Here is a 27,906-nt window from a genome sequence, read left to right on the forward strand (position 1 = left end):
GTCCGGCCACCATGCCTGACGACAAAGGCCCACAGATCACTGCCGTGTCCTGGAGCTTTGGAAGCGTGGCGATCATAGTCGTCGCCATTCGACTGTACACCCGGCTAATACTGACTCGCAAAGCAGGCTGGGACGACTTCTTTATTGTTCTTTCCCTGGTAAGTTAACCCAGCAAGATCCTCCCGCAAAAAATAGCGGCTAAAACCCAGGCGCCGCATGGATGCAGTTGAGCGCTGTTGTATGTTCAGGGTTAGCGCAAACCGGCGTGCATTATGGGCTGGGGAAACACATGGCCGACATTTCCAATGGGGAATGGAAAATCGAGGCCTTCAAATATACTGTCATCGCACCCAACTTCTCCATGGTTTCCACCACAACAGGCAAGCTATCGGTGGCCGTCTTCCTGCTGCGCTTAATGGGCCAGACAGCGTCCCCGGCAAAACGATGGTTCCTATATATCTTCAGTGTAATATCCATTGCTTGGAATGTGCTGGCCATCATTGCCATTATGGGTTACTGCCGGCCTGCGGAGAAGATCTGGCGGCCAGAGGTTCCCGGCTCCTGCTTTAGCTTGAAGTTTCAGCTGATTGCTGGGATATCGCAAGCCTGTGAGTGCCAACACTGCCCGGTAGCTATGTGTCGAGACAATAACGTCATACAGCATTCAACGCTTTCGCCGACCTTACTTTGGCCTTGTTTCCAGTCATCATTTTCTGGTCCGTCCAGCTGCCCTGGAAAATGAAGCTAGGGGTTATAGCTGTCATGGGCGCAGGAATCCTGTAAGTACCTCCAACCCGACCAAATAAACTCAACTGATCCCAGAAGGGCGGCGGCAGCAACCTTGGTCAAAGCTATTCTTCTAAAAAGCCTTCCGGTCCATTCAGACATAACCTGTAAGTACCGATGTTCCGTGCAGGCCCAGACACTCGAAGACGAAGCTTAAAGCATTTAACTCCAGGGTCATGGGCCGATATTACAACATGGTACTCGTACGCCACTCACTTCTCCATGGTTCATGTTTACTAAACCACAACAAAACCAAGCTAACACCATGATTTCCGAACCACTAGAATTGAGGTAAGCAGGAACCTTCCTCTCAGCACAGCCAAGCTATCTATATACTTTTATCATGCGCTAAGTGGCGCCCATGCAATCCATCAACAGATGTACGTTATCATAATATGCGCCACTCTCCCCACGCTACGGCAATCATACAACTTTGCCTTGCATCGAACACGCTACGCAGGTTCATACTACAAACGCTCCCACTCCGAAGCAGCAGCAGCAGCAGCAAGACAGAAACCGATTCCTCTCGCTCGTCGTCAACCCGATCAGTCACTTTTCGATACATTCGCTGACGAAACCGGTTTGGTGAATGTAGCTTCCAACGAAGATAGTTTTGTCTCCCCGGGAAGATGTTCGGACCATACAATTATCACAAAGACGACCGAGATTGAGGTCCACGAGGAAAATAAGTCCAAACGGGATATCGAGAATTCTCATTTCCCGCGTGCGAATCCGTTTAGGAGCGGTCATCAGTGGCATAGGACGGAGACGTGATCCGGCGATGACGGTCTGTATGTTAGCTAGGTCGATCGATCGTTAATGAGGTCGAGGTTTCAAATGTACGATAGCAGTAGTGGTCGAACTATTGCTCCTTCTTAATGTGTTCCGGAATAAAATTCTAACGAGAAACAAGGATATAAAAAGAGGATCTCAAAGCGACCGAAAGTGTCAAGGATAATCACTCATTGATCACCGTTCCAACGCCCAACCCAATCTTATCAACGAAACAGGTTCTACACATTCTGATAAACGTCAAAATTAGCCGACATCGGCCATTTGTCTTCTATGTTCACTCCTTCTAACACCGTGAGCCTACCTTCACAATCATTACCACATACTTTACAGCAAACTACAAAGAAAAACCCTCCTACTTGAGTCTCGCGCTCATGGCTTGTCCCCCTACCGCAACTTGCCCAATCATATCGACATCCCTCGTTACCAAGCCCACCCTCAAGTCGAAGGGAAAACGCGAAAGTGGCAGCGAAAGCGAAAACGAACGCAACGGCCAGAATGTCGTTACAGCGACCGACGCGAACGTCGAGCCGCAAGAGATGAGAAACCAGAAAGAGCCTCCTCAGGAGTACACTCATGGTCGATCTCTAGAGTCTATCCCAGGTGGCGGGGCTTATCCGCCGATGAGTGGCTACTTCATGCCGGGCAACTTGCTTGGGGATCAGAATGGGTTGAGGGCAACAGAAACACTTGCGGAAGGGCCAGCGATACTGTCTGAGAAAGTAGGGGAAGATGACACTGGGCCCGTATCGTCGGCTGTGGATACTTCGATGTTGAAGGTGAATCAGGGACCTGGAAATAGACGGAAGATTGGTTGGGCATTGTCGCTTCCTGTTGCGACGGCCGCGCATACTGCTGAACATGGTCTCCTTACGGAAAGGTCTTCTAGGGTTAGTGTGCCTTTCGGGGCTAAGGAGGATTCCGCTTTTGAGGGATCGTTTGAAGATCATGCAGGTGGCAGCCATGCTGTGAGTGATGGTAATCATGAAGATGGAGAACCTTTGGAAGATGATGGCATGGCTGATCAATATGGAGAGTCTGAATGTCCCAGGTTTAGTCAAGTTGACTATTTCACCCAACACAAAAGCTTAGAAATCCGGGAAAATGGGCTTCCCAGGAGACCACGGTATTGCGCAGCCACTGTTGGAATTCCGTGTCGGGATACCGTATGGGCCTTTATTGATAGGGTTGATTCCGAGCATGGATTGCCAACGGCAACAGACTTACCCTGGGAGATCCGAACACTCCATAAGACAGACGAGCTGAACACAATATCGGCCTATCTTGCTAGCATGCGACGAAACCTGAAAGACCTAGACGCCAACTTTACTTTTCACTATCGCCCGGTGTCCTTTATTGATAAGGCAGATCGTGACAAGAAAATTGGGGGATACACCTCCTCCGACAAGCACAATGCACACACCGTCGCAGACCTGTATATGCATACAAAGGACGATAAGAGTTGGGGGACGCTCTGTGTTACGAGAGAGCACCATGTCCAAGGACTAGCATGGCATTATTGGGCAGTTGCTGCTATCTCGCCACCCAAGTCGCCGTTCCAGTCAGTAGATGAGAGAGGGGTATATCTTCTCATGTATGATTCAAGGCCGCTCGGGGAACCGACCAAAAAGCGCGATCGGGATTTTTGGAGGAACTATATGCGTCGTGATCAGTACAAACTACTAGTGGAGATAGGGAAGACTTTCAAAATCCTTGATCTCGCAATCAATCGGAAACAGCTCTCGGTCGAGGGTGAAGACGATCCCCTGCGTCTGACCCTGTGGTGGCTTTGGAACATTGCCCGATACGGCGGGGGCTTCTATGAGAGAGACGGCGAGCTGGAAGACCCACGCTGGAGGTTGACAGATGCTAGATGGCTCCATTTCGATCAGGATTGGTCGAGCAATGTGCGAACAACACTGCGGTGGAAGAATGTTAAAGAATGGTTCTCAGAGCAACGACTGGATGAGCACATAATCCACGAACAGCAAGTCCAAGGACACAGGATAGCTGCATAGGGGCAATAGACTCGTTGATGCGACATAGCAAGAATGCAATTGGACCTTTTCTGTTACTGTGCAAACTCACATTCAGCATCGGCAACGTGGTGATGTAGGCGGCTCAGTTTAACGAGCCTCGTGACCCACGAGGCCGTCAATACAAGAGACAGAGATGGAGGGATTCTACAGTGTCAGGCACTTACGGCCGAAATATTCTGGTTCCGGACCCGGCCGTCTGGTTACGCCAGGTGTAATAGCGGAGCCGAGATGAAGCGGAGTGTTTGAGTCGTCCCTGGGGTGCCGGAGGATATACTGGAAAGGAACAGGATGACCTCAACAGATCAAAGATCGCAGTAACAAACCAATCATGATTCTTCTCATCGGCGGCAGTCCTCGATATGGCCGAGTCAATCTGCATCAGCGGAAGATGCCCGGGGGTTTGTTTTAGACTTTCGGATTGCGGCAAATTGTTGATTGGGGTAGTCGCCACTGCCGCGGATTCGTTGACATCACTGCAAATTCGGCCGAAGAGGGTTCCTGTGTTGCTGCAGCGGGCCGATTGGAAAGATTCTTCCGGCCGTGATCATTCGCAGATGCCGTGAGAATGAAAAAGAAAGTATATAGTCCTGTATACAAAAATGGCATCCCCCGTTACTTTGCCTGGATAAAACATTTACCAACCCAGATGAATGCGTTGATACAAGTACGGCTTTCTGCAGCACATCAGCCTCCATGATGCCACTCAATCATTGGGGCATCACTCTCGTCGTTGTCCCCATTGTGGCATGTGCTGTGACAACCCTCTTCATTCTCCGGTTGTATTCTCGCCGACTTGTCCGTCAGAATTTTGATATCGGGGATCTGTTGATGGGTATAGGGCTTGTCTTCTCATACGGGCTCACCCTCTGTACTGTGATATGTTAGTTACATCATAACCCCAGTTCCATTGTCAATTAGCTTACATATTATCTAGCGGCATTGAACGGCGTTGGTCACGATTTCTGGTCCCTCTCCAGACCTACCAGAGGAACAGTCGCTTTGGTGAGTATACCCACCCCCCGCTTTAGGGTCAAGTTCTAACTAAATGGGCTAGCTCTTCTGGTGCTCAACGAAAATCTGGGTATTAGGCCACGTCTTCGTGAAGATTTCCTACCTCGTTCTGCTCCGTAAGCTTTTCGGAGCCATCACATATTGGCGGAAGCTTACCACCGCGTTGATCGTGTTCACGCTTGCCTGGGGCATTGCTTCCCTGCTTGTCAGCATCTTCCAATGCTGGCCTGTGCGTTATTTCTGGATCAAACATATTGATGGCAGCTGCATGCGTGGGCGAAATACCTTCTACATCGTAGCTGGGTCGATTGCGCTGGCCGAGAATTTCGTATTGGTCTTGGTGCCCTTGATCGTGGTTTGGGGGATGAAACTGACACCCCGACAGAAAGTGGAACTAAGTCTTCTTTTTGGATTTGGTGGATTGTATGTTTCCTGCTATGCAAATTGTTTGTATTGTTTGACTGTACGATGCTGACAGTGACAAAAGGGTCTGTGCCGTTGGGTTTCTGCGTATGATCACGTTCAAGAGATATGTGACGGCAGATGCTACCAGTATGCAACCCATCTACCCTTATGGTCAAATGATGAAAATCGCTAATGCCTCCCAGAAAACGGATACCTCCAGTCCATATGGTCCATTGTCGAACTTAATTTGGGAATCATATGTACTTCGGTGATCTTGATGCGCCCGATCTTCCACCGCGTCACAAAGACATTCAAAGTAAAATGTTGCGCCATGCGTGGCCAAACATTAAATTCCAGCGACTCTTCAAAACGCGCGCAGATGATGAGGTCGCTGTCATGGCCGAGGCCGTTGTCCTTTGCAGGAACGGGATCAGTGGATGAGTGGTCGCAAGTGCGAGCTTCCGCATACAGTACGCGTGTACGTGGTAGTGTGGATGAAACTGCGGGCTTTAGGGGGGAACCGGGACATAATGGTTGAAGTGTCGATTGATCGGGAGATGAGAGCAAAGGAGGAGATGGAGGAGATGGTGTAGCACATGACTTCCACCATGTCAGCTGATCCCTGGCAGACTCCATGCAGTCATTACCTTCTCTGTTAATAGTAGTTCAGTATACATAGTACTCTATTCATTCTACTACATTCTTAAGGGGAACCAAAGGGGTAGGAGTCCGCACTACACCCTGCCCAAGATGAGACTGACTTCGGGAGGTGAAAGACTGATTGGTATATAGTATGACTGGCAGTACTGAAGAAGAAACTGAATGTATCCAGTTAATTGAGAAGTTGTTCTACCACTCCTCATCCAACCCCGCGGTTACGTGCATTTTCTTCCGTGGACAACCACCACATCAGCTCCACACTATCCGAGGTTATTCCGCACATGTCATTTGTGTTCCTTTATTGCTGACGCATTACCTTTATCCATTTAGGAATACGCTGAATACGATATCTGCCCTTTTAAGATGCTCCATCTCATAGGCCGCCGCGACCCCAACCAGCGTATTGCGGATAGACAAGATGCTCGTATGATTTCGGATTCATCTCTCCGGCAAGGGTTATCAGACCTGCTGCACATAATTCCCATCTGTTCCACCCTGACTGGCTCATCAATTCGAGTGATCGGCCCTAGTGATCGGCACCCCGCGCTCCCCATCCTCGGTCCGCGTTCCGTTCAAGATAGTGGCATATGAACTCGTTACGACGGGTGCAACCATGGAGGATGTATACCACAGGCATTGAGCTGCTGACCATAGGAAAGAATGTATGGGACAATGATAATACACACGGACGTGACTTCTGTCTTCGTGCGGTTGTAGTATATAATGGGCACCACAGACCGACAAACCTTCTTCATGGGGTGTCCCAACTTCATCATAGATCTATACAACCATCCCAGAATTTTAAATCCAGCATCCAGTCTCCGCACAAGAGATCATCACCATCATGCCCCTTACAACCGCCTTTTCCCTTTCCACTCTCACACCTCCAATCCATCAACTGCCAGTCTCGCCTCCCATCACCCTCATACTCGCCTTCCTCGCCTACCTTCTCCTCGTCTCCACTCTTCGCTTGCAGCGCGCGCGCAATCTTTACCGCGACTACCCACAGTATGCAAACCGTGCATCTATGTCCCAAATGACCGTCCATGATGCATGGGCCATACAAAAGAACATAATGCAACTCGAGTTCCCTACGACTGCAGTGAAAGCCCTTCAGTTTGCACTCTTTCGGGTAACTGTTCCTCCTTACCTCCCCTCGTCATGGAATCCTACTAATAACATGTAATCTCCCATCCAGACATACGGCATCCCGACCATCTCTTCCCTACTTCTGCATACTTCCCAACTTTCAGACCCCGCCACCTCCTTCAAGCGCTATGCAGATACGGGTGCCCTTATCGGTCAGTTCGTGACATGCCCTCCTACTTCCTCTCGTGCGCGCACTGCCATTGCCCGAACCAAATTCCTACACTCCGGATACCGTGCCAGCGGTAGAATCCTCGAGTCTGACATGCTCTATACTCTGAGCCTATTTGCCACAGAACCCATCCGCTTTGTGGAGCGGTTCGAGTGGAGGGCAATGACGGAGTTGGAACAGTGTGCTATTGGAACTTACTGGAAAAGCCTGGGAGATGCGTTGGATATCAGCTATCATGCGTTACCGTCGGGAAAAAGCGGGTTCAGAGATGGCCTGCATTTCTTGGAAGAGCTCCGGCAGTGGAGTGACCATTATGAAGAAGAGAACATGAGACCCGACCACCGGAACAGACTGGTCGCGAACAAGACGATGGATGTCATTGTTTACGGATTTCCCGAGTGGGTGAGAGGCGTCGCCGTCGGCTTCGCCACCTGTGTGATGGACAATAGATTGCGGGAAGCAATGATGTGAGATTTTCTTGCACAACACATTCTTTATGACCGCTTATGCCGAGAACCATGTGCTGATAAATCAGGTACGAGGCGCCACCCATGTGGTATCGGAGGATTTTTATGGGGCTAGTAGCCCTACGGAAGTATTTTCTGCGATACTTTGGGCTTCCTCGGCCGATGGTTCTCCGACAAGAGGTTTTCAGCGATACTCCTAATGAGGAGGGTCGGTATTATGTTCGAATTTGGAAAGGAGTGCCATACTACGTGCAACCCACCGTCTGGAACCGCTGGGGTCCAGCGGCGTGGTTGACGTGGGCCCTAGGCCTTCCACTTCCCGGCGATGATGGCGAAACCTACTACCCCGGGGGCTTTGATGTAGCCAATTTGGGACCGAGGTACTTCGAAGGAAAGGGACGAAAGTCCGTAGGTGAGTGTGTAGATGTATTGGAAAAGGAACACAGGGGACAGTGTCCCTTTGGCAGTAACAGTAACCAGTCAAAGTTACATTTTCGTGGCCAGTTCTAGAATGAACACGACCTAAGATGACTTTGCTAGAACGAATATTATCTGGATCGAATACACTGCCTATCTTGCGCAAGCAAATCATTGTGTCGTCAGCGTGGGTCTAACCGTTGCGAACCATGGTTCCCCCAGAGTGTCAGGATATCGGCGAGCCTTGACATCAGAAACCTTCCCGCCACACCCGTGAAGTCCAGAACGCCGTGGGCGTCGCTTTATATACCGGTTGGCTGTCCTCGTGGCTGTTTCGTTCAAGCAGTGACAACCATTGTCCATCATGTCTTCCATTTCGGCACCGCCAACTCCTCCGCCTGAGCGCCGGTCGCCAGAGGGGATGGATGCGTGGATTCTAGGGGCCGGCATTTCTTCTCTGACTGCAGCTGTACACCTCGTTTAGAAGCGCATGTGCCTCCATCTCGTGTTCACATCCTTGAAACCCTCAGTCAAGCTGGCGGCGGGACTATCAGTACGGGCGACCCCACCAATGGATATGATTGCCGGGCAGGAGGGATGCCTCCATTCAACGATGCCTGCATGGAAGAACTCCTCTCCCTGGTTCCCTCTAGGACAAAGTCAAACCAGTCTGTCCTAGAAGACCTTGACGAGTTCTGGGCCACCGAAGCCATCAAAGATCATCCTCATACTCGCTTCCTCACCCGTCACAAACATAGTCTTGAACGCATTGACGCCAAACGAGCGAGTTTAGGACTGCGCGACCGCGTGGACCTGTTCATGCTGGTTTCAAAATCGGACAAGTCCCTGGGCCGCTCGCGCATCTGTGACCATTTCAGCAAAAGCTTCTTCAAAAGCTGCTACTGGATGCTACTTTCCACGACGTGAGTCGTACCTTTGTATCATGTATTTGCCATACCTAACAACCTCCTAGCTTTGGTATAAAGCCTGTCCATAGTGCAGCCGAGTTCCGGCGCTATCTTCAACACTACATGCACAGCATCCACGAGATCCACCGTCGCCGGAAGCTAGATGGTGGCCGTTTCAACCGGCACGAGTCTATCGTCGCACCGGTCGCTCAATTTCTGCGGTCCCGGGGCGTAGACTTCCGCTTCCACACGACAGTCACTGATATCATCACCACCCCTTCAAGCAGCGACCCGCACCGGGTATCAGCCATCAAAGCCATACATGAAAATGAGCCCGAGCAGACGATAAACCTAGGGCCGCGGGACATCGTGTTGGTGTCACTAGGCTCGGTTATGTCCGGCTCCACAACGGGCACCAATACGTCCCCACCATCCCTGGAACTAATGGAGATCGAGAAAGACTTAGACGAGAACTGGCTTCTGTGGCTAGAGCTGTCCACTAAAAACCCTATTTTCGGGAATGCATACAACTTCTGCACACGCATGGGAGAGTCCCGCCTCGAATCCTTCACCGTCACCTTTTCCTCCCCCGAGTTCTTCAACCGTTTTACCGCCCTCACCGGCGACAAAGCAGGAAGCGGCACTTTCGTCACCCTCAAAGACACTCCCTGGCTCCTCAGCATCAATCTCCCCCAGCAGCCTCTATTCCCCGATCAACCTGCGCACATGCAGGTGCTCTGGGGCTACGCAATGTACCCCGAGCGGGAGGGCGACTACGTCAAGAAACCCATGCTCGAATGCTCGGGACAAGAAATCATGGAAGAGATATTAAAACAACTGAATTTCCCAGTGCAGGGGATCCTAGACCACTCGATTACCCTACCCTGCGTGGTTCCCCGAGCAGCGGCAACACTGTTGCCCCGCTTGCGCGGCGATCGACCACAAGTGATACCCCCGGGGATCGACAATCTCGGACTCATTGGCCAATTCGTGGACATCCCGGGAGAGGTGGCCGTGACGATGGATTACAGTGTGCGGTCAGCACAGACGGCGGTACGCCAGCTAATGGGGCTGGAAACGCACAAGACAGTATCCAAGCGAAGTTCCGCGATCAGTCTGCGGGCTTTGTAGATTGCCTACTAACTGACATACTTCTCGCTGGTTCTTACTTGTTTCAACACTTCGCAAATGAGCCTTGATTTATGATACACACGGATTTTATACCGTTTTGTCATGCGTTGAAACTACAGTCTCTTGTCTTCATTCAGTTTACCAGGACCTCCTTCCCCTAAACTCAACAATCTCATCACCGGGGGGGGGTGATATATCAGGGCGAATCAAACTCAAACCCTGATATTTTAATGTCAGCCTGAACCAGATAAAAGCACTATCACAATTACTGTACAGCATGTTCAAAGTTAGCCTGTTCTTTGTTTATGACGTGTTAAATTAGCCTTTGTTATCAATCAATTTAGATTGTGCGGTTTGAAGCTATTGTTCATAGTGAGGGGTTTAGTAGCCAGTAGGAGTGGTTGTTCTGTGTCACACCCTGCGTAGGCTTGCTTTTCCTTTTTCTCGAGTGATGCAGTTACAGGTTGGTTTAGGTTCAAGGGTGGGATGAGGAAGGTACGTGTCCAGAGATCACTGGCATCTACTGTCGATCCGTACCATAGCGTGATGCTTAACGCTGAAGGATGAGAAGTAGCCTGATGGCAGGATTTCATCCTTCTGACTCAGTTTTCTAGGGATGCACCTATATTGGACACGAACCAGACGCTGTTGAATGGGAAGTTATGTTTCAATATCTATTTGGTAAGGGTAGCAACCTCTATACAAATTTCCTTCCAGGCTCGTGATACAAAAGCCGAATAGATATGAATACCAAGATAAACCGATACCAATAATGATGTTGCGGGCAATATAATGCCGATTCGTGTTAATGAAAGGTGGTTGTGAGTATACCAGTAGAAGTCGTATCTATCGTGCCAATAACGAAACCCAGAATATATGCTCCAATACCGCTGCAAGTATAACTCCAATAAAAGAGACGGACAATGTTCGCCGATCAAGAGATGTGCTCATATGTCGGTCGACGTCGGATCCATTCCCATGAATACTTTATACAATCGTCTACTCACGGCCGGTCCGATGCGCGAGTCGGTGAGGGCGCCATTTTTGTTTGCTGATTTCTGAAGGTATAACCGTCAGTATGTACTTGAAGAGGTAACCGAATAAGGTGAGAACAGGATGATCATACCTTGACATCTTCAAGCAATCCCGGTCCGTGTTTCCTCATCGCATTCACCAAATCCATCGCACTTGGGTATTGTGTCGCAATGCCATATGCCATTGATGCCGTGACTCGGTTCACCTCCTGGAGCATCTTGACAAATGCGTCGGACCGGTTCTCGCCGGGCTTGACTTGTCCCACATCCATACAGAATGCGGAGTCATTTAGGTCCATCCGCTCACGGCGATAAGGCACAGTGGAAATATACTCGGTGAAATTCTTGATCCATTCTGCGGATTCTGCGGGGGAGCTTGTGTGATGGATTAGGCACGAGTGGGTCACCTGCAGATCGAGCAGAGCGTCTTCGACCGTATCGCTGTCTATAGGTGTGATAGTTTCGGGTTGCTGTTGTTTCCTCCGACCTGACGGACGAGCAGAGGTGTCTTCAAATTGTCGTCGCACAGCAGCTTGGTAGGCTCTGTTTTGCGCATTGTTATTCTTCCGCATCAGACTCGTTAGACCTTCAATCAAATAGATCGGCCGAGACTTTGGGTAGGCAGATTTCAAGCGTTGAACGTGGTCGCTGACAGCGTTTCTTGGTTCGGAGGTTGGAGGAGGCACGATCATATCGATAAAGTCCTGGGCCGCTATTAAGCACAACACATGCTCCTCTTCCTCACGGATGTGAAGCGCGCACGGTTCCCAGTGTCCAAGAGAGTCATTATATGTAGCTCGGACCTTGCGACGCCACTTGACGATATTTGGGATGGCACTGGGGAAGAATGTGAGATCGACTTTGAGAAGACGCATGAGCTCTGATGTTTGGTTTCCGAGACTTGTGTCGGTAAATGTAGAGGCGAGGTCAATTAGCATCTCATGCGTGGAATCCTTCTTGTCCACCTTGAGTTTGTTGACCTCAGCAATGTCCGCTGCCAGTTGCTTTTCGCGGGCTTTATCCTCCTTGGCTTTCTGTTTGCGCTCCTTTTCGAGTTGTTTATCTCGCTCTCTTTGCGCCTTGGCCACCTCGCGCTCTCTGGCTTTAGCCTCCTTCTCCTCGTTTGTAACCTTGGTGGTTTTGCGCTGGGGCCTCCGCGGTGGTGGCATCTCTTCGACCTCTATGTCATCGCTCTGATCCTGCTGCTTGCGGCCCCTCGTCGATCGTGATACCGAGTCGTCATTGCTGCCGCGAGAACGGTCTTCCAGGGTTGCTAGCAGATTCGCTGTCCGGCTTGAAAATGCATTTGCTTCCACTCGCTGAGCTACATCAAGTAAATCGTCGACGTCTGGGAAATCAAGTTGGTCGCTGGACACTTGGATTTCCTCCCTCCGTAGTCGGTTGTTCCGGGTGACGTTGGAAATATTGTCATCTTCATCGTCAATCGTAATAGGGTTGATATCACGCGATGATATGGCTGGTCTGACTGGTAGATTGTGTCTTGTTTCAGGCGCCGACGAGGTAAAAACGATCGGGTCGGATTCTCCATTCCAGGCCGGAGGTTTCGCAGGGGCGGGACCGTCCGAGGATAAGATTATGTCGTCATCGGAGAAAAGGAAGAGCGAATTCTTTGCTGGTGGCAGCGGTACTTCTTTAGCGGGTGTAATCTCATGGCTCAAGCGTCGTCGTTTAGCGGGCTGCTCAATCGGGTTATCGTAGGTAAATGCGGAGAGATCGATCTCGTCGGAGAAGATGGAGTCCGAGGCGGGCACCACAGGCGGATGTGAATGAGCCCTGCGGATAGACAGCTGCTCGCGTCTTTCTATCGGGGGCGGAGGGGTGGAGGAGAGGAGGTCGATGACCTCTGGCATCTTGCCCAAAACACCAAAAAGCCCAACCTGGTGATGACAACGGCGGGGATGAAGAACAATCGGCGAGTTGGAGATGACGGCACGTGTCGCGGGGAACACGTCGGTGGCGCGGGGTCACGTGAAGCCATTCAATATCTACTGGATATCCAAATGGATGAACTGAGCATCGAATTGAATATTGTACACGCAAGTTAAGGGTATTATTCTGACAAACAATCAAAGCAGCTTCACCAGAAATGCAGCAACGAGGGCAAGCACCACTCCCACCAATGCAAGTAGGGCAAGAACCTGTTGGAAGCCATGGAACGGCCGCTGCTCCTGGCCGAGCATCTCCTCGATTTCCTGCTCGAGTTTCTCGCCCATAGCCGTCAGTGAGAATTCCTTCTCGACTCGCTCCTTCGCAGCCACAGACATCCTGTCCAGCTCCTCCTGCTTCATGCCATAGAGCACCTTGTCCATCACCGCAGTCCAATCGGCATCCACCTTGGCGTCACGGAGCCAGCCCGTTTCGCCCTCCACAATGGTCTCCAACGGCCCTCCAGTATTCGAGGCAAGCACCGGCACGCCAGCCCGCATCGCCTCCACCGGCACAATCCCGAAGTGTTCGTTGATCGGCGTATACAGGAGCAACTTCGCCTGCAGCAAAAGGGTATCACGGAACGCCGTCGGCACGGACAACAGGAACAGGACATCGATAGAATCGGGGATCGAAAGCGCCGAAATAACCGTCTTAGATGTCGCCGTCTGCAAGCCCAATCCTGTCGCCAACTCATCCAGCTCTCGATGATACTGCACGTTCTCCTGGACGCGATTGTCGTAACCACCTGCACCACGCACACAACCAATTAGCGCACTCCTCTCAACCAGCAAACGAGCGCATCCTCAACCGTCAGTCAGAAAAGGGCAATACTCACCAGCAACAACCAACCTCGTCCCCTTCCTCTTCTCCGCCCCAAGACCATGATAGGCACGAATCGCCAGCGCCAGGTCCTTCTTCCTCTCGAACCGATTAACACTAAGCAAGATCTTCTTCCCACCCCACAACTGCTCCCCGTCCTTCACCACCCCCTCACCCCCATCCCCAGCCTTAGTATCAACACACGGATAAACAACACTCAACTCCCCAACCTTCTCCCTGCCAAACACCCCACTAACCACTCCCCTCGTAAACCTCGAGTTCGCAACCACCTTATCCGACGCACTCACAGCCCACCCCTCAAACCAATCAAACGGCACGCGATACAACCCCTTAAGCACCTGCAACACCGAACCCCCTTCATCCCTCCTCGCAAGCAACTGATCCGGAAAATGGCAATAGAACAAAATCCTCTGCTTCTTCCTGCTATTCTTCTTCCCCCCAAACACCTTCAAAAACGGCACACAGGCCGGCATCTGATCCACAATAAACACCTCTTCCTCACCCTCTCCATTATCCCCACTTGTAGCACCCTCCCCAACCAACAACTCCCACGTCAAATGCAACTGTCTCAATATAGCCATAAGCACAAACAACCGTCCGCCCACATGCGCCGGGAAGATCGTATTCCCGCGCACCTGCACATCAAGCGTCCCATCGCGCGCCTCCTCAAAACAATGCGATTTATCCCGGTGCGAGGTGTAGATTGTAACAGGGTGGCCGCGCGATTGTAGTGCTAGTGCCACGTCAATGATTAGACGTTCTGCGCCGCCGATGCCCAGGTCGGGGTGGATGATGGTGATTTTGGCGGGGGGCATTGTTGTTTCCTTTCTTTTCCCGGTGGGTGTTTTGTGGTGAGAGAGTAATTGAGTCGAGGGGACTATTTTAAGTGGACATTGGCATTGCGGATTGGGATTTGGGGTGGTTCGTAGCTGGTGGTTTTTGTAGTTGATTTAATTTAGTTGCAGAGGTGGAAAGAGACACGCGGCCGATTGGGAGATTGCGTCATGTGATGATCTATCTCTCTTATCGCCGTTCGGAGACGGGGTGTATATTTAGATCGCTATAATATTGAGCAAGGTACATACTGGGATTTTTGTATCACGCTATTTTGTAACTATATCTATCACTTTGAGTTTTAAATTGTTCTAATTCGAGTCACCATCTTAACTTATGAATGAAGAATGAGGAAACCGACATCAGGCAGATCAATCTACGTACGTCCCGGTAACTATCAACTTCATACCGATGACAATTCTAACTAGAAGAAAGAAAAGCAGAAGCTGCTATTCTAGCTGCGCATGCTGGACAACTGGGAATCAAAACATTCTCAAAGAACACATGTATCAATGTATGGTCAGGGTAGTCGGAAAATGTACAATCACGGGCCATACTTATAAGTCATAAAGTCAGGATTCATCAAAATAGGCGAAGCAGAAGTGAAGGGGGGTCAGTCAGGTGCACGAATAAGAAGAAAAGCCGTAAAAGGAAAATACACAGAAGAAAAATAAGGGAGGTATCAACGAGGCGAAGAAGGGGGAATCGACGTTGAGTTAGTTCATAATACAGAGAAGACTGAACATCGTGGCGCCAAAAGGGACGTGAAAAACAAAGGCGGGCAGGACAAGGCAAGGGAAAGCAGAGCAAATGATATCCGCTAATGTAGATCGATCAAATCTAGAAGCAGTTGAGAGTGCTCTTCTTTTTCTTCTTGTTGAGCGCATTCATCCGCTCCTCGAGCTGCGCCCGGGCGGCTTCGGCCTCCCGGCGAGCGTTGCGTTCCTCCTCGACGGCCTGCAGTGAGAGGCGCTGGGAGGCGCGCTCCTTGCGGAGCGTGGTCAGTTCTTCTTCCAGCTCCCGAGCCTTCTTCTTCCAAGCGTCGCAATCCGACTTGACCTTGTTGCTTTGCGCTTCAAGGTCGCCCAGAGCTTCTTCCAAGGTGGCGGTGAGCTGCTTCTCGGCGTTCAGGTGCTTCTCAATGGTGCGAATGCGAGCCTCCTGATCATCGACGATCTGTGGGTTCACCAGCTCCTTGCTAGTATGACGGGAGCTGGGGGGAGAGATACTGCCAGTGCCGTTTGTGGCCGAGGCAATGTTCGGTAAAGGAGGCAGGGGAATGGCGGGAGGCGGCGAAGGGAGAGAGGTTGCAGATGAGCTCTTGCGGAGATTGGACGTGATCGAGCTGCTGCGGTCGTGAGAGCTGTCTTGGTTCTTGATTTGGAGCTAGATGAACGTTAGTCATTGCCATATGTAGTTCTCGATATCCTAAGACTTACCTCAAGCTGCTCGATCCGTACGCGGTATGTCTCAATATCTTTCTCATAGGCTGCAATCTTCACCTTGGCATCTTCCAAAGCCTGGTCACGCTCCTGTTGAATGACGGAGAGACGGTTGTGGTGCTGGTCGAAGCTATTGGTGATCTGTTCCTCCAGCTCCTCCACCAAGCGGACACTCTTCTCCTTTTCGGCCTTGACTTCGGCAATGATCGCCTCCTTCTTCTTGACCTGCTCTTCCTTCTGGCGCAGAGTATCCTCGAGGGTGGCGACCAGAAGAGCCAGCTCGTTGACCTTCGCTTCCTTCGTGGAGTTGCTCTGCATGAGCTCCTCCAGCCGGCCATCATCAGATCCCTTAGTCTCAAGTTGCTTACGCAGATCCTCGTTGGTATCCAGCATCTCAGCGTACTTGTCGGAGAAGTGCTGCTTCTGAGCCATGATCTCCTGAATTTGCTCCGCCATGGTCTCTGCGGTAACATCAGCGTTGAGGAGTTTCGAAACCATATTGAGCAATTTCGTCAACTCTTCCCGCGACTCTAGGATCTCAGACTTCAGGGTCTTCATCGTCTCCTCATGCTCGGCGCTCATCGTGGCGAAACGCGACTCATAGTCAACCTGCGCGGCCGCTGTAGCCCGAGCTTCAAGTTCCGTCACCTCCTGCTTGTGGGACTCTTGTAGGGACTCCAGTTCCCTCTTGTACGAGTCAGCAAGTGACTTGTGGGAGTCAATCTCCTTCTCCAGCTCTGACACACGAGACTGATGTACTTGGACCTCGCTGCTATCGTTGTCCTTTGCTGTCCGGAGTTCTGACAGCTGCAGCTGGGCTTCGCTGTGAGACTTTTCGAGGGAGGCGATCTTCTCAAGGTGGGCATCAGTGGTGGCCTTGTGTTCATCAATGACATGCTTCAATTTTGCAACGAGTTCTTCTTGTTGCTCCCTCTCGGACTCCAATTCTCTAGCGGCAGCATCCTTCGAGGCAGATGCTTCACCGGCGGCCGCCTGTTCGGAACGCATCGCGTCGATGGACGCTAAAGCCTTGTCGAGCTCTGCCAGTGTCGCGCTCAATTCCTGTTCGGAAGATTGCAACGATTCAACAGCGTTCTGGTGTTTGCTCTTCAATTCCGTGACTTCACCTTCGAGAGAAGAGATCTTCCTATCTTGCTCTTCAGCGCACACATCCTGGGCTTTAGCGGCTTCTTCCTGCGTCTTCAGGAGGCTCTTCAACTCTTCGATCTCGGCGAGAAGCTGCTTCTCCCTGGTGTCGTGTGATTCTTTCATCTCGTTGATGAGATTCTCTTGCTGCACCACTTGATCACGCAGTTGATTGACGAGGCCCATGTCGACCGAGGACCCGCCGCCTCCCTGCAAGCTCGACCTCTCACGAGTGAGCCCGGAGATGATGGTTGATTTGGTCTCCATTTCCTTCTTGACGCTCTGGTTTTCGGCCTCCAGCGCCTGGATACGTTCCATGCGATTGTGTAGTTCGTGCATAGCCGAGTCGAGGTGGACTTCGAAGTTCTGCATCGTATCAGGGCGGGCCTCGAATTCCTCAACTGCAATGTTACGCAAGGCGGCAAGGGAGCGGTGAGCCCGATCGACAGTACCAATCAGACTCTGGCTTGTCTTTCTCCGAATTACAGGGGACTTGAAGCCTGGCGTGGTCGGCGGTGAAGAATTCTTTCGCTGCAGTTCGGCCTTCAGCGTTTCAATGAGGCTGAGGGTTCCTTCATGCTCCGACTGCAACTGGGCATACTTCTGCGTCATAATCGAAACACCCTCCTGATGCTCCACGAGCAAGCGACGCATCTGCTCCACTTCTTGGGCTTTCGCTTCATCTATCTCTCGAGTGTCGACGTGGTTTTCCTGTGGGACTTCACCATTACTCAAGGTAGATTGCTCGTGCGAAGAAGCAGGCTCCCCGGCCAAGGATAACTCCGAAGAGAGTGATGGCGAGGACGATGGTTGTTTTCCATCGTTCGAGCCGGGGGCCTTGCCTTCCTCTAAAAAAGACACCGGGCGAGATTCAACATTAGTGGAGAGAAGTTCTTGAACCTTTTCGTCGGGATGGCGAGCTTCGTCGGCGGCGTCCCGTTGGAACTCCGCCAGGGCTTTCATTGCTTCCGCATACTTCGCCTCCAGCGTCTCGTACTCACTCACAGTAGACTCGTGCTGCATACGCAAGTCAAACAACTCCTGGGTGACTGTCTCCAGCTTGTCCGCAACCACTTTGGTTTGGGTGGGAGTAGAGGCTCGACTCGCACGGGCACCGTTCTCCTGGGCCTCCAGGCGGTCAGTAGCCGATTCTAGGACCTTCAAGTTGGTCTCGTCTGTCTCAACAGTCGCCTCAGTTTCAACGGAAGCTTCGCGCACGGCTTCTGGGGTAGGCTCTGTCAAGCCTTCGTCTGATTCGGGTATGGCGGTCTCCACTGCCTCGGTCAGGACATCAAGGGAAAGGGACGTTGCTCGAGTGCGAGGCTTGTAGGCGCCCTTGACGGGAACTGGAGTATGAGTCTCAAGCTCGTCCTCGGACAGATCCTTCTGGTTGCCGTTCTGCTGGACATGGTCAAGTTCATACAAAAGGTTATCCAGTTTGCCCAGGCTGCGCTGGCGCTCAATAACATGCTCCAGGCGCTCCATTTCCCTTTGCATGAGCTCCATATCTTGGTCGGCTTCGGCCAAGCGCTCCTCAAGCGTGGAAATATAGTCTTCGCAGTTGGCTTCACTTTCACGGGCCCGACTGAGCTCCTTCCGAAGTTCGGCCACGATAGCCGCTTGCTTCTCTTCGCCAGTGGACTGCCCATCAAGCCGCGCTTCCAACTCATGCAAATAAGTCTCTGTGCTGTTCTCACGATCAAGCAGCTTCTGAATCCGTGCCTGCAATTGGGAGTTGACGGTCTCAACGTATGCGCACTTCGTCTCGCGTTCCAGGAGCGTGCTCTCCGTTACTGAGAGGGAGGACCTAGTGTTAGAAAGAGACGACTCAAGGCTCTGAATAGTCTTCTCGTACTCCAGAACGACCTGCTCGATCGACTCCGCAAAAGACTGTGATCGCTTCAGACGCTCAACAGAAGTTTTCCCGACCAAGCTGACCACATCATTGGGGTCTGTCTCGCCAGCATGTTCGGAGTCCCTAGCGATCTCCGATATTAATTTCGCATGACGCTGGCTGAGAGCGTTGTAACTCTCTTGCGTATCGAGAAGCTGGTTCTGGAGCTCGACCTCCCGCTCGTTCTGTCGCTCCGCTCGATCCTGCGGGGCAGCGCTTCGACGGCCGTTCTCTTCCGCATTACGGAGCTGCTGGCGCAAGAAAGCAACCTCCGCTTTCAGTCGTTCGATAACTGCGTGCTTATCGCTTTCGTCGGCAATCTGCTGGATGCGTGGCTTGCTCTGGATTGCTCTGGCTCTTTGCGCATACTGAACCGTGTTCACGGTTTCGCTGAGATGGAACTCCGCAGGGTTGACACACGCAATCATGTATGTATAAGCGTTACCACCCAGGGAGTCCTGAAGCAGACGTGTGAGCTTCGAGTCACGATAGGAGACGTGAGCGCCTGCTTGGCGAGAGGAGAGCTGCGAAATGACCTTGCCCAGAGCAGCAAGACCCGCATTGATCGAGATACCCTCCTTCGCCCGTTCACCAGAGGCTCCAGTGTTCTTCAACCTCTCACTTCCTGCTAAATCCACGAAATGAAGCTTGCTATCCACCATGACGGAGGCATCGGACCCAGACATCATCTCCACTGGCATCGACATGCGCTTTTCCTTGGGTGTCGGGGACATGACACCGTTGGATGCCTTTCGCTGAACAAGATTTAAACTGAACACTGCGTGTGATCGGGAAGACTTGGCGTTGATGGCGGTAGAGTCGGTCTGTCGGATGGAAGAACCGAAGCTAAGCGCACCCATCAGATCTTCGTATGAATTGATGTTCACCTGATGAAGACCGGTGAGTACAATACGTCCTTTTGCGTCCTCGCGGATGGTGACTGTGCCCCGCTCGCCCTGATGTGTTGATTCGGGCACAAGGAGATCTCGCAATTGTTCGTTGTAGATCTGCACCCGTTAGTATCTTCCAATCGCGAAGCAGTATCCGATGTGAGGTCACATACTTCAACGTAGGTGGCCTTCAGCTGCCAGTTCTTCTCAACGCTAGCCTTCCCAAAGCTGGAGGCGGAGCCGACAGAATAGCGGGACGGAGTACGGAGGCCTGTGCCGCTGTTGCGATTGGGTTTGGCAGGGCCCTCTAATTTTTCGAAGAGAAGCTGAGCAGCCCGAGGAATGATTCCTATTTTCGTCAGCCGAATGCGCCGCATATCGCGCGCTTCTCCGGGGAGCAGAACGAACCCATCGATTTCGGGTCACTTTGTTCACTGGGGCCCGAAGTTCCCATGGTGTAGGACTTTCCCGCGCCGGACTGGCCATAGGCCAGGATCGAAACGTTGTAGCCCTGTAGGAAAGAGCCGACGCTATCGCTGAGATAGTCCCAGACACCATCCTGATCGACCGTCTCAGCGAACACCCGGTCAAAAACAAACAACTTTCGGCCCTGAGGAACATCGATGGCAACACTGGTGGGATTTGTGACATGGACCATGGGACGCTGGAAGCGCTGGGGAACCAATTCATATCCGGGATCGGTTGGCTTCAGGGGCGGTCGCACTCGAACAGCTAGAAACGTAATCAGTATGCAGAGCTATAATCATGAAGCCGCGCACGTGGGGCGTTGGAGGCGCCGAGGCGAGCGGTATCCGCAATACCGCATCTGAACCGGCTCAGTCCCAACGGGCGCACGGCATTGAAGGAAATAACGCACCGACTTTGACCGCAGTTTTCCCATCCTCATCCGAAGCTCGACTGCCTCCACCATGTCTACTGCTCATACTCAAACGACTTGTGCTCCGGGGGGTCCGCATGATGCCGCTGAAAGGACGCTGGGGCGCATCCGCTGGCGACTCAGGCTGAGAGCCCGTCATGGCCCTTTATACGGTTGCAGGCCAGGAAGAGGGGGGGGAGGAACAGGTTGGGCAGAGATAGATCGGCGAATGGTGGACAGAAATGTGGTGATTGGTCATGAAATAGAGGCGGGAGTCATCAGTCGCGAATCGGTGCGCCAGAAGTGCGAATGTTCACTCTTGGTGTCCTTTTATTAGGATTATGATTTATGTGGGCGGTTCCGTCGCGTGAGATGGCGGCCTGCGGCACTCTGCGACGTCAAGCGGTCTCTAACCTGCAGGTACAATAAAAAAGCGGGAAGGTTCCTATCGAAGCAGTGAAAGCTGGTTAGAAGGGTGACCGGAAAGGCGGGAGATGGACCGGAACAAGTGAATCCAAGGTAAGGGGAAAGGGGACAATTACAGGAGAGTGTCCCGGCCACAGTGCGAACAAAGGGAGGGAGCAAACAGTTGGACACTGACAGAGAGACCAACTGAGAAAGAGAAGAGAGAGAGAGCGAAGCTGCACACCACTGGCGGTCACCGCAGAGGGGCTTAAGGCAAGAATGGCAGAAAGGGAGTGACAGGGAATGGACAGGAAGAGTTCCCCGGGTCTAGGCAGTACCAGCCAGATAGAAAGGTATTTCTACACACCCCGACTAGAAATCCGAGAAAAGATAAAAAGACACCCAAGCGGGAGAAGCTGTCGCAGAGAGGAGAGGAGATGGAAGAACTCCTGAGCGGCAAGCAAAGTTAATTGGTGGCATCAAGGTTGAAGCGAACCGGGATGGGGCTGGGCTGGGGCGTTGGCCCAAGTCGGCCGCTTTACTATGTTGAGCTGAACTGAAGTGGAAACAAGTGGACGGTGCGAAGTGGAAAAGGAGCCGGCCAGCAACGGCGCTGCGGTGAATAATAATGCTAATAATGAAGAGACTAGACAGAGGGAGAGAGGGAAGGAGGGAAGGAGGAGAGGGGTCCAATTTGATGGCACGCGGAGTTGTTTCCTCCAAAATCCTTGTCGGTACTCTGTCTTTCTCTTTTTCTCTATTAAATCCTAAGATCTGCCTTTCCAATCTGCTTGAAAGTTGAAACAAGTCATAAAAAGCAGCCAGGTAAAAATAGTACCGCAGCTGAGACCGTGGTTCCTGGCCATCTCCCACAGACGATCCAGCAATCAAGGGCCAGACTGCATGACACCCACAGCCAAAGCTGAAGAAAGCAACAGATTGTCAGTCAGTCAGTCAGTCAGGCACCGTCCATGCAATTGGGGATTGACCCTCTCAGGAACCAAGTCCCGTACGCCTTCCGGTATGGCGGTTACGACGCCAGGGGCAGAAACCCACTCTCCAAAAAAACCCACCCACCAGCCCAGCTGTCGGGGTCCAGAACACACCTCATGATCCCTACCGTGATGACTATTCTACCGTCGCTCTGGGTCCCTTGATCGTATTCTATGGTCTATTCAGGTTATACACTTGATGCGATCGGTGGTGGCTTGCTGGTCTACAAAAGAAAGCATACTGATATTCCACATCATCCCCATCCGTTCGCCTGAAAAAGCATTACGACTCACGGACGGTTCCCGTATTGCCGACAGAAGTTGTTCCACGGTTCGCGGCGGATGGATTGCAATTCAGGAACCGAAACGGAGTCCGGAGTGCCACCTTTCCCAACCACATGGGGGGTAGTGAACTCCATTCTTGTCACTATTAGACGTTTCAGATTGCAAAGCTGCTGGACCTTCGCAGCTGAGGGCACCAGCACCGGCACCAGCACCAGCACCAGCATCACTTCTTGCCATCCAGCACTTGCTTCTTTACATTGGTTGGACGACAGCATCAAATCTAGTAACTAGTAGATAGTTATGCAGCCCGATCGCGAAAATTGTCATCCACAGGGCAGGGAAAAAACAAAGCAGGGGAAGCCAAACCGAAATAGCAGAAACCCCCGAAAAAAAAGAAACGACAGGGAGAAGCACCCCAAAGAGTAAAGTGCCACACCAGGCGACCAGGATGAAAACTTAACTTTAACTCACTATCTCCTTGACATCACATGCCATCCAAGCGGGAAGAGACATTTTTGAGGTGGACGAGGGGATGTCTCTCCCTTCCCCATTCCACGTCTACCTCCGACACCAGTGTCAGTCATTTTAATTTAGTGATTAAACTACTGGAGACCGTCAAAGTGACCGCCAAACTCAGGAACCATCTGCATCGGGACGGCGCATCGCATGCGCATCTCCCTCCCAAGCCGGTAAGGTTAGTCAAAGCAAGCGAAATGACGACCGACCAGCCTAACCCTCCAAGGCTGCACGGTTGGGCAGGGATATGGGCGTCCAGTGCGTACCCTTGAGGTAGAGTCAGTCTGCTCGAATTGGAGAAGCTTGACTCGCGGGTGTTACAGTCTGTTGCTTGAGTGCGGGTCGACATGGTGCCATGGAGGGCGTGTGCGACAATCCATACCCATTTGGAGAGTGGGTTAATTGCTGTCGAGTGGACACTAGGCCGGACACTTGGCCAGTTAGCCTCCACTGCCAATTGATTAAAGGCTATGCTCCATCACTAACGGTCGTGCGATCGCAGTGGAAGAGGAAGAGATTGGCATCTGTCTTTAGCTAGCAGGCTATTGCTCGATGAGTGATAAAATGATAGCGCCTGGCATCCTTCATCTCGGTCGGGATACGTAAGTTCCTCCGACCGCCTATCAGCATCACTCTACGAAATTAATCCGGTTCCCCATTATTAGGCACTTTCAGTATCCCCGACCGGAACGTGGGAGCTGACCCCAGGCATGGATCATGGATCATGGACGCCTTGGAGTTCCCTGGATGATCTATCAACCAACCGCCTACCTACTAAGCTCACACCTGGCATACTCCATATCTGTCGGTCATTGGACGACATGTGCAGATGAAAAAGAAAGTAAGTTCTATAAGTATACTCCGTAGGGACATTAGAAATCAAACTGCGAGATCGCTCCATCTTCGCAGTCTACCTAGCCTATGGCGATGGTCGCTTTTGTTCACTACTCGGTAAGGTATAGTTCATGCTAATCCGGGCCGAGGATGCATTGAGACTATTTGAGATGAAGCTGAGTGGTGTTTGGGTGTCTAAGGCTACTCTGTACAACCATCTGCCAGGATGAGTGTACCAACCCAGATCAGGCACGAGAGCCTTTAATCCTGTCGAACAATCAATACAGATGACTTTCGCCTTTACTGGGTCTACAATATGTCTTGACTCTCATCTTGTGATACACTATGTGCATACAGGTCAGGAACCGGACTTCTCTCCATGGAGGCATCCAACACTAATTAAATAGACATTGGCAGGAGTTAGCATCTCTTAACTAAAATGACAGACTTAGATACTTATCGCAAACTATTCTCATTGCATGCGAATCCGCACAAGCCCGACAAAATATATTTCATAGACAACGTCCTAACTAAGCCCTCCTGCACTCAACTAAGTACCACTGAGTCAAACCAATACTCATACCATAATACCTCCAATCGTTCCAATTTCTATATAGGGATCCACATAACATCTAACTTCGTTGTAGATATATACAACGCTGTGAAACTGCATTACCCACATCGGCATAAAAGCAGCATAATCCGACCGCCCTGTTCATAACAGAAGTGGATGCTCCTATATCTCTAGCCAAGCCGATTGACCGATCTATCAATCAATAACACTATAACCCACAAAATAGGATTCAACGGCTCTGTTATTGCCAATGGGATAGGGGAAAGGGATATCCGACCGAAAGTTGTTCCCTGCGGTAGATACTGCACCATTCTGGTGATGCTCGTACGCTCACTGAAATATCTGGATAAGGACCAGCCTTAGGCTCGTTATTCCTTGAATTACTGGTGCCGATGGGGAGAGAAATATGTGTTCACAAATCTTTTCCTATGGATCATGAGCACGAGCGACTGCTCCTTCGGTATATATAAATCCGGGATCCATATCAGCCGGTATCCACACATAACCATCCTCATTGAACAAGATACAACCCAACATAGTTATTCCACAAAACCACTCATCTTAATACTAGAAAGTAATGACCTAAATAACCCACCAGCCAAATAATAACCCAAACAGCGCTCCCAACCCGATGACACCTACTACTATCTAATTGGCCTTCCCCCTGAAATTTCCAACGGCCGATCCTCACCCGAGAATCGGCACGCACCCGGTTATATCTCCAGCAAAGTAACGATCGTCGGACTACCACCACAATCTTCACTCCACCGACCCAATGGAAAGCATTCTATTGCTTTTTGTATGGTTCAATCCACGGCACCATTCCAATACTCTTATACACTATTAGATGATATTCTTACAGGGAGAACATGATGGAAAAGGAAAGGGTTGAAATCAACCGGATATAGACTATACCCAAGTCATAGATAGCATATAACTGATAACTACGGATACTTAACCTGCCTATCCATATTAAACTCCCAAACTCAAAACCGAAACCTGCATAATCACCATGCACGATTTTGTGAACTTGTCACACACCAACACCCACATCTGCGCTCAGTGGATCCATACCTATTTTTCACAATTCAACACCATTTCTAATCCTACCTACTTACTTCATCCTGACAGTACACACAGGCTAGACTAGATAGAATAGAACTCTAAGAAGATAAAGGAACTCAATTCCACCCTCCCCGACGATCGACATTGTCACGTCGCATTCAGTGGCCACAGGCAGGACTCGTATCGAGTGTTCGTATTAGTAATAATCCTACTCATAATGAGATAGTAAGTACCTAGCATTGAGTATGTAGCTTTATGAACTACTGCATTTCCGTTCGTAGATTGTACCTGCGCTTCTTTCTTTCTTTCTTTTTTTTTTCTTTTTTTTTCTTTTTTTTTTTTCTTTTTTTTTTTCCTGTTAAGGGGCGGAAGTAAGTAAAGCAAGGCTGCATCTGCATAAGAGGGTGTGTGTGGGTGTGTGGATGTGTACCTTGCTGCCTACTTGAATAATAATAAGGTTTATGCAAGTAAGGGGGAGGGTGGTGCGTTGAGTTTGTGTTTGGTAACGCTCGGGCGGATGATAGAACATATATAGAATGGATGGATGGATGGATAGATAGGATGTATCGAGTAGTATACTTGGTAGTGAGAAGATAGATCTATTTTGAGGGGCCGTTGGGTTCGTGCTTACGTGCATAGGCCATAGGTATCGGAGGGATGAAGTGATGAAGGACCGTTGGAATGGATAGATCTATCGGAGAATATACGAGTGATGAGTGATGCAACGAGGCATATTGTTTCCAGGGAAGGCAACTGACTAATTAGTTGTCACTAGGAGCCTAGGCAATAATCCATCCCTGGCGGATGATTACTTGTGAAACGATGGGACTGATCGCATCTTATCTAGATCAGTCTCATCGTTTCATAAGTGGCGTTGCCTTATGCAAGGGGACCGCTAGATCGAGATCGAGATCGAACGGTGGATGACAACACGGTGATACTCAGATAAGACACTGTAAGTACGCTTTGGCATTTTGCTACTAGAAATTGCACTATTTAATAATCTTGATACGAGGTTTGCGCTATGACATTCTCATTGCTGTTCCTCAATGACCACCTCCAGCGTTATTCGTGTTATCCGGCTAGCCTTCCACTTCCATTATGGCGTCTGGGACTTGCTCCTCTTCCGCTTGGGCCTCGGGTGTGTTGGCAAGCACCCATGGTAGCTCGATATCCGTAGGCGGTATGCAGACAGGGTAGCCTTTGACTTGATCTTGCGTATACAGAAGACCATTCACACACAGACATCCAATGAATTGCCATAGTCTATGACACATGTTGTATGTGGAACCCCGTGGTAATCTCAGCTGCATATCGTTGAGTACCAAGCGTATATGCTGATAATAACCCAGCGAGTTCATGTTGCGCCCATTTAGACCAGTAATGTTATTCACCGTGTCTGTAAACTGCCGGAGCAGGAAGTTCGGTATGCGCCGCGGCTTCTGCGTTGCTAAAGTCCGAATGAACGTGTGGAGAGCGACATCCGCTTTCTCGATAAGCTGCCGTTGTGTTCCGACGTGACGAATTAAGGAAGCGTATGCACTGGGAGTGAGTATATTTTCTGCGTTATGAAACTCGTTCCGCCCCCAGTATTGCGCCATTCCGACAAGATGAATGAGGCATTCGCGGTAGAGCTGGGCACACTGGATGTCTTGTGCCATCTTAGTATAGGCGAGGATGTCCTCAGTGAGACCAAGCAGGGGCTTAGACGTAAGCGTCCAAGGAAGTATGATCTTCTCAATATACTCTCGCACTCGAGGCACTGCCTGGAAGCGTATTCCCAGCAACACCATCCTCCGCCATCCTTTGATGCCAACGTATGGTACAGGCTTGAGATAAAGCGCTTGCAGGAAGCAATGAAAAGACTCAATGGCGCTCGGGATGCGTTCGTCCGGCATTTCGGGATAATCACGGTAGTACTTCTGCGGAGTTAATGCCACCTGTCAGCGAATATTGGACTCCATGCACAGAGCGACTCAGCATACCGCTCCCTTCCGGTAGATCCCCCAACCACCATCTTTCTCAGTCCTCGCCTCGAAGTAGTGTCCGCGGCGCTCAGCATACTCGCCGCGCTGTCGTTCCTTCCAGATTCCAGTGTGCTCTTTGATCAAACTGGAATGCGTTCGGAACTCCTGCCCAAAGATGTTGATATGGGTGTCGGTGGGACCTTGCTCATGCGGACCGCAGAGAACAGGAACGCTGATTTTCTGTTCTCTCAATGACTTAAATGGGTTGTCATTGAATATCTGGGCTAGATCGGGGACAATATCGTCTGCAACTGCAGGACTCAGGCAAGGGATCTCCATAAGCGACTCTGTGATGTAAAGAATGGAAGGTGCAGTCTATAGAACTGTAAAGATAGTAATCAAGTAATGACAGATCGAGGAGTGCTTT

General features: G+C 50.8%; 9 protein-coding genes across 9 annotated transcripts; 5 read left to right on the plus strand and 4 right to left on the minus strand.

Moving 5' to 3' along the window:
- Positions 1 to 11: 11 nt before the first annotated feature.
- AKAW2_41210S (uncharacterized protein) lies at positions 12 to 1,560 on the plus strand (the record flags this gene model as incomplete). Its single annotated transcript, XM_041689624.1, has 7 exons — positions 12 to 158; positions 227 to 608; positions 662 to 779; positions 826 to 893; positions 959 to 989; positions 1,071 to 1,077; positions 1,165 to 1,560. The coding sequence occupies 7 exons, from the start codon at positions 12 to 14 to the stop codon at positions 1,558 to 1,560; spliced, it is 1,149 nt and encodes a 382-aa protein (XP_041543290.1).
- A 392-nt stretch (positions 1,561 to 1,952) lies between these two features.
- AKAW2_41211S (uncharacterized protein) lies at positions 1,953 to 3,596 on the plus strand (the record flags this gene model as incomplete). The annotated part of the gene is made up of 1 exon (XM_041689625.1): positions 1,953 to 3,596. One exon carries the CDS (start codon positions 1,953 to 1,955, stop codon positions 3,594 to 3,596), a length of 1,644 nt encoding a protein of 547 aa, XP_041543291.1.
- Positions 3,597 to 4,310: 714 nt separating this feature from the next.
- Positions 4,311 to 5,571, plus strand: AKAW2_41212S (uncharacterized protein; the record flags this gene model as incomplete). The annotated part of the gene is made up of 5 exons (XM_041689626.1): positions 4,311 to 4,497; positions 4,552 to 4,619; positions 4,672 to 5,051; positions 5,116 to 5,180; positions 5,237 to 5,571. The coding sequence occupies 5 exons, from the start codon at positions 4,311 to 4,313 to the stop codon at positions 5,569 to 5,571; spliced, it is 1,035 nt and encodes a 344-aa protein (XP_041543292.1).
- A 966-nt stretch (positions 5,572 to 6,537) lies between these two features.
- On the plus strand, positions 6,538 to 7,988 carry AKAW2_41213S (uncharacterized protein; the record flags this gene model as incomplete). Its single annotated transcript, XM_041689627.1, has 3 exons — positions 6,538 to 6,825; positions 6,892 to 7,478; positions 7,547 to 7,988. 3 exons carry the CDS (start codon positions 6,538 to 6,540, stop codon positions 7,986 to 7,988), a joined length of 1,317 nt encoding a protein of 438 aa, XP_041543293.1.
- Positions 7,989 to 8,492: 504 nt separating this feature from the next.
- On the plus strand, positions 8,493 to 9,934 carry AKAW2_41214S (oleate hydratase; the record flags this gene model as incomplete). Its single annotated transcript, XM_041689628.1, has 2 exons — positions 8,493 to 8,818; positions 8,869 to 9,934. 2 exons carry the CDS (start codon positions 8,493 to 8,495, stop codon positions 9,932 to 9,934), a joined length of 1,392 nt encoding a protein of 463 aa, XP_041543294.1.
- A 947-nt stretch (positions 9,935 to 10,881) lies between these two features.
- AKAW2_41215A (uncharacterized protein) lies at positions 10,882 to 12,839 on the minus strand (the record flags this gene model as incomplete). The annotated part of the gene is made up of 2 exons (XM_041689629.1): positions 10,882 to 10,992; positions 11,061 to 12,839. The coding sequence occupies 2 exons, from the start codon at positions 12,837 to 12,839 to the stop codon at positions 10,882 to 10,884; spliced, it is 1,890 nt and encodes a 629-aa protein (XP_041543295.1).
- A 216-nt stretch (positions 12,840 to 13,055) lies between these two features.
- ALG2 (GDP-Man:Man(1)GlcNAc(2)-PP-dolichol alpha-1,3-mannosyltransferase) lies at positions 13,056 to 14,573 on the minus strand (the record flags this gene model as incomplete). Its single annotated transcript, XM_041689630.1, has 2 exons — positions 13,056 to 13,663; positions 13,754 to 14,573. The coding sequence occupies 2 exons, from the start codon at positions 14,571 to 14,573 to the stop codon at positions 13,056 to 13,058; spliced, it is 1,428 nt and encodes a 475-aa protein (XP_041543296.1).
- Positions 14,574 to 15,432: 859 nt separating this feature from the next.
- Positions 15,433 to 20,622, minus strand: AKAW2_41217A (kinesin family protein; the record flags this gene model as incomplete). The annotated part of the gene is made up of 4 exons (XM_041689631.1): positions 15,433 to 15,978; positions 16,032 to 20,081; positions 20,138 to 20,313; positions 20,373 to 20,622. The coding sequence occupies 4 exons, from the start codon at positions 20,620 to 20,622 to the stop codon at positions 15,433 to 15,435; spliced, it is 5,022 nt and encodes a 1,673-aa protein (XP_041543297.1).
- A 5,972-nt stretch (positions 20,623 to 26,594) lies between these two features.
- On the minus strand, positions 26,595 to 27,818 carry AKAW2_41218A (uncharacterized protein; the record flags this gene model as incomplete). Its single annotated transcript, XM_041689632.1, has 2 exons — positions 26,595 to 27,434; positions 27,498 to 27,818. 2 exons carry the CDS (start codon positions 27,816 to 27,818, stop codon positions 26,595 to 26,597), a joined length of 1,161 nt encoding a protein of 386 aa, XP_041543298.1.
- Between the last annotated feature and the right edge of the window lie 88 nt (positions 27,819 to 27,906).

This window comes from Aspergillus luchuensis, chromosome 4, assembly GCF_016861625.1.
Source record: "Aspergillus luchuensis IFO 4308 DNA, chromosome 4, nearly complete sequence".
Taxonomy (NCBI): Eukaryota; Fungi; Ascomycota; class Eurotiomycetes; order Eurotiales; family Aspergillaceae; genus Aspergillus; species Aspergillus luchuensis.